The sequence below is a fragment of the Orcinus orca genome, chromosome 11 (assembly GCF_937001465.1).
Source record: "Orcinus orca chromosome 11, mOrcOrc1.1, whole genome shotgun sequence".
NCBI classification, from domain to species: Eukaryota; Metazoa; Chordata; class Mammalia; order Artiodactyla; family Delphinidae; genus Orcinus; species Orcinus orca.
In genome coordinates, this window is record NC_064569.1 from 7042589 (window position 1) to 7050860 (window position 8272).

General features: G+C 55.7%; 1 protein-coding gene across 1 annotated transcript; it reads right to left on the reverse strand.

Annotated features, from left to right (window-relative positions):
• Nucleotides 1–3356: 3356 nt before the first annotated feature.
• On the reverse strand, nucleotides 3357–7238 carry RBP5 (retinol binding protein 5). The gene is given in 4 exon segments (XM_004279085.3): nucleotides 3357–3491; nucleotides 3949–4050; nucleotides 6518–6696; nucleotides 6983–7238. Coding segments are annotated over 4 exon segments (408 nt in total). The 5' UTR covers nucleotides 7056–7238; the 3' UTR covers nucleotides 3357–3437.
• Between the last annotated feature and the right edge of the window lie 1034 nt (nucleotides 7239–8272).

Sequence of the window (8272 nt, forward strand, 5' to 3'; positions counted from 1 at the left end):
ACAGCTAGCGGATCCTCAGCCACATCGGGGGCTGCAGGCCTCGCACTGATTGTTGGGTAATTAAGCCTATAGCCCAGATGTGGTTCTTTCTCCTTAGGGGATAAGATTTGGGTGTGGGGAGGGGGCCAGGACTCTGCTCTCTCTTGGCGTCCTAGGATTTGCAGTGGCCTCTAAGGGTCCCCTGCTGCAATAGGGGTCCCACAGTGTTACAGGATCAGCTCCTGCCTGGGATGCCTTTGTGTTCTGCAGGTGAGGAATTTCCTGCTCCCCTTTCATCCTGCAGGTCTGGGCACATGGGGTGGGGGCGTGCGGGAGACGGCGGCTGAGGTGAGGGGGCAGTTGCAGGGGGATACGCAGCTAGACTTTGTCACTCCTGCCTCCTCTGGGGCCCCTACCAGGACGTGGGGCCTGAGTCCTCGGGCAGCATGGGGTCCTCCGCTTCAGGGCACACACCGATCCTGACCTCGGGTCCATGTTGGTCAGTTTCTTCTGAGCAGAGGGCTCTGGACCGACCTAAAGAATCAAGGCTAAAGGATCATTTGGAGTTCAGGCTGGAAGGTTGTTTGTGACCATTTGGTGCTCTCTGGGCCTGGTGGACGGGGAGGGGGCAGGGGCCTGGCGTGGAGCTGCGTTAGAAGGGTGCAGTCACTCTATCTCACGTGGAAATAAACATATTTGATTCTTGATCATCTCCCTGGGGTCTCAGACTCTGGTCAATGAGGTCAAAGACGGTGCTAGGAGGCACACCTTTGTGTGTCCCTAGAAGGGCTGGGGTGGGACCACCATCCGTGGTTGTAGCTCCCCCCACCCCGCGCCCTTTCATCACCCACACGTCGGTGCCCTTGGGGACCATCTCTTCCATCTGACAGGCAGTGGTGCAGCCAGATTGGAATGAGGGGTAGGGTCTTCGCAGGGTGAGCATGTGGGCTGGGATTGGTGTGTGTGTGTGTGTGTGTGTGTGTGTGTGTGTCTGTCTGTCTGTCTGTCTGTCTGTCTAGTGGGGGCAGGGACGAAATATCCAACAGGGTGTTGGAGGAGCAAGGACTGAACTTGGTGGGTCTCTGGCTCCCACTGCAGCGAGCACTGCCCCCTGCTGCCCACGGGGGAAATGGCAGCCCTGGCTTCCTGCATCTGGGTGGATCCCGCTCCCACCCCCTTTGAGGTGCCCAGGAGCAGCTCAGTCCTCCTCTGGTTGCTTGTGCTCCTTTGGGGTCTCCAGGACCTCTTGTTGGATTTTGGCTCCTGGAGGGGAGTGGTCCAGTGGAGGATGTGGACCCGCAGGTGGGAGGGTGTGGGTGTTCATGTCACAGGAGTCTTGGGGGACTGAGGCTGCTTCCACTTGGGTCCAACAGTCACCATGGAGGCCTATGTGCTCCCGGCAAGATCCCAGCGAGGGGCCGACATGCAGAGCACAGACAGCAGTCCTATGGGGAGAGGCCTGGATATGCACTGTGAACTCGGAGTGGCCGGGACCTGGTGAATACACACGGAGCATCTTCCTGTGCCTTTACCGCACCTGGGAATGGAAAAGGTAGGATTCCCCCACTTCCTCTGAGCTTCTGCTGCTCTGCCCTCCCGACGCTGCTGGGGACCCTGCGGAGAGGTTGGGCAGGGATGAAGTTGCTCAGGTCCACTCTGCATTCTTTCTTTTTCTTTTTTAAAAAAAAATTTTATTTAGTTATTTTTGGCCGTGCTGGGTCTTCGTTGCTGCAAGCGGGCTTTCTCTAGTTGCAGTGCGCGGGCTTTTCATTGCATTGGCTTCTCTTGTTGCAGAGCACGGGCTCTAGGCACGCGAGCTTCAGTAGTTGTGGCTCACAAGCTCAGTAGTTGTGCCTCTCGGGCTCTAGAGCATAGTCTCAGTAGTTGTGGTGCACGGGCTTAGTTGCTCTGCGGCATGTGGGATCCTGCCAGGCCAGGGCTCGAACCCGTGTCCCCTGCATTGGCAGGAGGATTCTTTTTTTTTTTTGCGGTACGCGGGCCTCTCACTGTTGTGGCCTTTCCCGTTGTGGAGCACAGGCTCTGGACGCGCAGGCTCAGCGGCCATGGCTCACGGGCCCAGCCGCTTCGCGGCATGTGGGATCCTCCCGGACGGGGGCACAAACCTGTGTCCACTGCATCGGCAGGCGGACTCTCAACCACTGCTCCACCAGGGAAGCCCCACTCTGCATTCTTGTCCAAATTCTTTTCCAAATTCATTCCAGGCTTGTGGTGGGATGAGTGCTGCAATCCTGGTTCTTGGACAGAGCCCCAGAGACCATCTCGGATGTGCAGGGGCCTGGCCATTGCAGGAAGAGGCAGCAGGGGTGTTCATCTAGTGAGCACAGGCCAGGGATATTCCAGCATTCCCCTCATCCCCCCCAGCCAGGCTCTGTCCCCACCCCACCTTGAGCCCTCTTCTCTCTGCTCTTGCCCTACAGGAAGAACTTTTATTCTGAAAGAGCCAAGGCCCTTGGAGGTAGGGAGGTGACCAGAGGCTGGAGCTGGCCCTGAATCTGAACAGGCCCTACCCATCTGGGTTGTTTTCCAGGGCAGCGATTCTGGGACCCTAAAGGAGGGGCTGTGCTGTCTTCAGTTGTCCCCCTTACCTTCTGTCCGCAGCCTTGCTGGACTGTAGGCAGAGGGTCCTAGAGGCCTGTTGCCTTCACACCTACTGTCACCCTCATGCCCTCATCTTTCTAGCCCTTAGCCTTGTATCCTTCATCTGCTTCCCTTTTCAGTCTCTTCTGGCGCTCTTGCCGCCTGTCCTTCCCAAAGCAGATGTGGAGGCCAGGTCACTATTTAGAAGCTCCCAGCCTCCCCCAGCACTGGACAGAGGTCTCGCCCTGACCCGTCCCTCTTCCCCAACGTGTAGGATGCAAGCATACAATGGCCAGGGCTCGTTAGATGTCGGTCAACATGGTCTGTTGAACTCTGTGTGGCTGGGGCCATGACTTGGGCCTGGTTCTGTTGAGCCCATGAGGTTTCTCGAGAAGACGGACAAGGAAATGGACCAAAAACCTCTCCCAGTATCTCCTGTTTAAATTCTTGAATCCAGTCACACTTTTCCAGAAGGTCCACCAGTATGGTTTCCACTAATGCTCAAATGCTCAAAGCCGAGTTCTTAGATGGAAAATAAGAGGCCAGATGAATGAAAGAGAGTGGGGATCTGCTATTCTCTGGGCTCCTTTCCCCTTTGCCTGTTTCTCTCATCCAGGAGGCCAGATCTTGAACTGGATATGAGGTCGCTATTGCGCAGTGGAGTGTGAGAAAGAACGGGCTTTGGCCTGGGGGCTGCAAGTTATAGATTAACATGGGGTGGAGGGAGGGGGGATGCAGAGGGAGGGTCAGTGGCCTGAGAAAGGGACTGCTGACCTGGGACCATCTGGGCTTGAAGGGGACACAGACAAGAGGAGACTGGGGACTGCCGTGGTCCAGGGGGGTCCTCAGCTCCTCTCCAGCTATTTGACCTTCCTGAAGACCTGCTCATGCACTGCATCACTTGCAGTCATCTCCTGGGGATAGAGTAGGAATGATGAGGACAGAGAAGGTTCTTGCCAGCTGAGCCCCTTTCTCGAGGTCCTTGACCTCCATTGAATCCTTCAGGATGCATCAGCTAGAGCACTCGATGTATGGGGAATTGTATCGTTGTTGCAGACCCTCAGCTTTCCACCCCAGAGGAAGGAAGGTAGCTGGGTCAGGGAACTGAAGTGGCTAAGTCTCCACGTCTCTGGTCATGATTTATGGACATGCGTCTGACTTACAACCAGGGCCCACCTTGGCCACTCCACTTCTCCCTCTCTCCACTCTTTCCAGGGCTTCTGTTTTCCCTCCTTAGTTGCCTTCCTTGAAGGGAGGCGAGGCTGGAGTAGCAGACGGACTTGATTTGAGTAAGGGCATGCATCCTAGCTGGAGGGCCCCCTCTCAGACACACCCACTTGCGTCTCCTCTCCCAGCCCTCACCCTGCTCACCAGATACGACGTGTCTCCCTCCAGCCAGTGTCTCCAGCCCCAGTCAGGGACCTCCCCTTTCTCTACACATACCAGCTGCTCCTCTTCCCAGGTGACAGTGGTCTATGGGGGAAGGCGGGAATAAAGGAAGACTTGGGGGGCAGGACACCCCAAATGCATCCAGCTCACTCTGGCTGGGCTGCCTGCTTTGCCTCCAGCAGACACTGTCTTGCTCCAGTCCCTTCCTTCCAGGACTCCCGTCCCCCACTCCTAAAGGTCACTGTTTGTGACAGTGACCATTTGGGCAGAGCAGGGATGAGGCAGGATCATGGGGGGGCGTGAAATTGGGGGTTAGGGGATGAAGCGTGGAGAATTTGTTCTCTGTCACTTCTGGCTGACCTGGAGGAGATTTGGGGAAAGAAGGGAGATTGGTTGGGAGCCAACCAGGGAATCTCCTTTCTCCTTTTTCTCAGTCTCGAGGGCAGCTGCAGTGTCCCTGAGAATGAAGGATCAACCCCCTAAATCAGAGCTGGGTGGGCCTGGACCTTCCAATCACCATTGTTAGGCCCCCCAATAGGACAGGCCCCCCTAAACAAGGAGCTCAGAATCTTACGGATTGTTCTTGTGGCCGTGCCACGCGGCTTATGGGATCTTAGTTCCCCCACCAGGGATCGAACCCAGGGCCCTGGCAGTGAAAGTGCGAGTCCTAACCACTGGGCCACCAAGGAATTCCCAGGGAGCTCAGAATCTTGATCAGATAGAGGAACAGTTGGTAGGTATCTGTGATACCAGGCAAGACTGTTGACGGTGGGAGTGGGGAGGGAGTGCGTCTTCAAGGCAGTGAATTAGATTGGAGATGATGGGAACTTTCTAGCAAGGATAGAAACAGTGTAGAGGTAAGAAAGAAGAGTAGGTAGCTGTGAGGGGCTCTAACCCCGTATGTTTGTGTGGAGGCCCTTGGATGAAATGTGGAGTGTATGGCCCTTATCTGGAATGTAACAAAATGTCACTGAAAGGGTTTAAGTCAGGGAGTGTCGTGGTCACTTTTACAGTTTATTTTATTTAGTTTTTGGTTTTTTTTTTGTTTGTTTTGCGGTACGCGGCCCTCTCACTGCTGTGGCTTCTCCTGTTGCGGAGCACAGGCTCTGGACGCGCAGGCTCAGCGGCCATGGCTCACAGGCCCAGCCGCTCCGCGGCATGTGGGATCCTCCCGGACCGGGGCACGAACCCGTGTCCCCTGCATCGGCAGGCGGACTCTCAACCACTGCGCCACCAGGGAAACCCCATTTTTACATTTTAGATAGATCCTTGAGGCTACAGTAGGCAGAGTGGATTAGAGGAGGGTCAAGACTGGGCACCAGATGAGAAATGAGGGCCTGAAATAAGGTGGTGACAAAGAGAAGGGTTAGGAAGGAACAGATAAGAGCCATGTAAACAAGTGATGCTCAATGGAAGTATAGTAGGTCTTAAATGCAAGCCACATATATAATTATAAAAATTTCTGGTAACCACATTAGAAAAGCAAAAAGAAACAGGTGAAATTAATTTTAATAATATATTTTATTCAACCTAAAATATCCAAAATATTATAATTTCAGCATGTAATCAATATAAAATTTCTGAGATGTTTTGCACTCTTTTTGGTACTGTCTTTAAAATTCAGCGTGTATTTCACACCGATAGCACATTTCAAATGTTCAATATCTGTATATGGCTAGTAGCTACCATACTGGACAGCACAGAAAAGTTACACAGGCTTCCTGACCAATTACATGTGGTGCACGTGTGCATGCGTGTGTGTGTGCACACACGTGCACGTGTTGGGAGCATGGAGGTAAGGGAACACAAGGTAATGATTGTGACAACAGCCGGCAGGACCAACACAAGGTAATGACTTGGTCCTGCTGGTTGTTGACATTGATGGAGACGGTAAATATAAAAGCAGGAATAGGTTTGTGTAGGAAGATCAGAACTTTGGGTTTGACCTTGGGGCATGCAGATGGAAACATTTTGCAGGCAGTTGAAACTCCGCCCTGGAGCTCAGGTGGTGCCTCTGGCGGGAGAATCTGTGTCCAAGGCAGTTTATAGATGGTAACCGAACACATGGGTGTAGATGATTTAGCCCGTGGATAGTATACAGACAAGAGAGAGAAGGTCAAGAACAAAATACTGGGGGGAAATTCCCAGTTTAAGGGATTAATAGGGGAACTAGGGTCTGCAAAGGAGGCCAAAAGGAACACGTAAGAAGCAGAAAGGACTGCACCAGAGTGGAGTTAAAGAGGCTGAGGGAAGAGAGACTGTGGTGTCCGCAGGGTCACAGGCTAGAGGGTGAGCACATGTTCGCTCATTGGCCTGAGGGTGACCTGCCCCTTTTGCCCTGTTGGCTGGTGCTAAGAGGGGGCAGGGGAGAAGGTGGAGGGAGTGGGGGCTGGGTGGGTGACATCAGGAGCCTGCTATCCCAGGGACTTCGTAGCCTGCTGTGGTCATCACTTCCCGGCTCTGGATGGGAAAGGTCACTTTATTTTGCCCCACTCTGTTAAGTGCCCCCTGCCCATCCACACCCCCTCCCCGCCAGCCTGAGAAAAGGTACCTGGAGCTTCCGTCCCTCCGTGATCCTCAAGTCCTCCTCAAACTCCACTCCCACCTCGAATTCCAGAGCTTAGTTTCGGAAGGTGCTGAGGGTCTTCACTGTCACGTGGTTGCCCCGATGGTCAGTCTCCTCATCTGGCTTGAGCAGCGGCGCGATCTTCCGCAGAGCCATGTTGATGTCTACAGAGGCTGTCCTCTTAGGACAAGGGTCCTTTTAGCCAGCTGGCCAGGGCCTCCTCCACCCGCAGCAGCAGCCTGGAGCTGGGAGCATCCCCTGGGCTGGGTCTGGGACTGTGGATTTACTCCTTCCTAGCAATGCCCCTGGCTAGAAGAGGAGCCCAGCCCCCCGACCCCCAACCTTTCCACGATGTCGGACCCTCGCATCCCCCCTCCTCAATGGGACTGGAGGCAGGAAGGGAGAGGGGAGAACGGGAGTGAAAGGCCTCGGGAGGGGTGAGGCGGTTACTTAGAGCTTGCAGGTAGCTCTCCAAGTTCTTCTGCGAGACAAAGCAGTAGTAGCCGGTGAGGTTGGGAGGCATGGTCCAGGCTGGCCAAGGTGGAGGTCAAGATTTCAGGAGAATAGAGGGGGCAGGGCAAGGAGGGAGGGGGTGTCATCCGACAGGTGGGGCTGGGAGACTCCTGGCCAGCCTCTGCACACACAGAGGCAGCTTGTGTAAGGTCTGTGCTACCAGGGTTTTTATAGAGCTGAGGCCCTGTTGCAGTAAGAGCTCCTGCCAGACTCCCTCCCCCCCCCCCCCCCCCCCCCCCCCCCCCCGCCCCGGTGATGAGTGTGAGGCTGGTGTCTGCAGCTCCACAGAGGGGCAGGGACTTGGCAAGTTTTTGCCTGACCTCGGCTTTTCCTGAGGAAGGAACCTGGACCAGGATCTGGGGCTGTCGGTCAGGCTACACTTGAGCCTTCCCGAAGGTCAGTTTTGGCTTTCAGCCCATTTCCGGCAGGTTTGGGAACCGTCCTGAGACTCCAGAGGCAGCCTCTCCTGGGGGGGAGCTGGTCTTGCTGGGTGGAGGGGGGCGCCCTTTCAGACTCACCCAAGGGTGAGTTCTAACAATATCCTGAGATCTTGGAGTGAGTCGGGGATCCCGAAAGGTATGAGGGGGAGGAGGTGGGGAAAGAAGGGGGGACAGCCAGCTGGCCGGGAGCCCCAGTGAGGAAAATCCTCTAGCGCTGGCCCCTACAGCTCCCTCAGACAGCGTCGCTGAGCTGGGGCCCCCGACACTGGCTTTCCAGACTCTGTCCTATAGGAGCATTAAGAGGGGGGCAGAGAAACTGCGGAGGGGGCCGTCAGCGGCCTGACAAAGTCTGGCTGGAGCAGAAGGTGAGGGAGGAGTCGCTTGGCTGTTCGGGAGAATTCTACGCGCTTTGGCTTGGGACCCAGAGGTTCCCCTCTCCTTTTGGAGTCACTGATGGTACCGTCAGCCACCCGCGTCCCCAGCCGTTGGCCAGCCCACGCTTACCAGATGTACTCCCATTGCGGGGGGCGGTGCGCCTCAATTACTGTGTGCCCCGCCCCGCACTCCCTGCCCCCTCTCCCCGACGCGCACTCTTCTTTGCCTCTCGAACCCACCAGCCTCCCTGGCTTCAGAACCAACTGGGCTGGTTCATCAGGGTTTAAGGTGGGAAATTTGGGGCGAGCGGGTGAGGGAGGGTGAGCGCAAATATCTCGCTCTTCCTCCGGTCCCAGAGCCGGGTCCACGGCCCGGCTGCCCACCCCGTGGCTTCCTCAGAGACCTGCGGCTG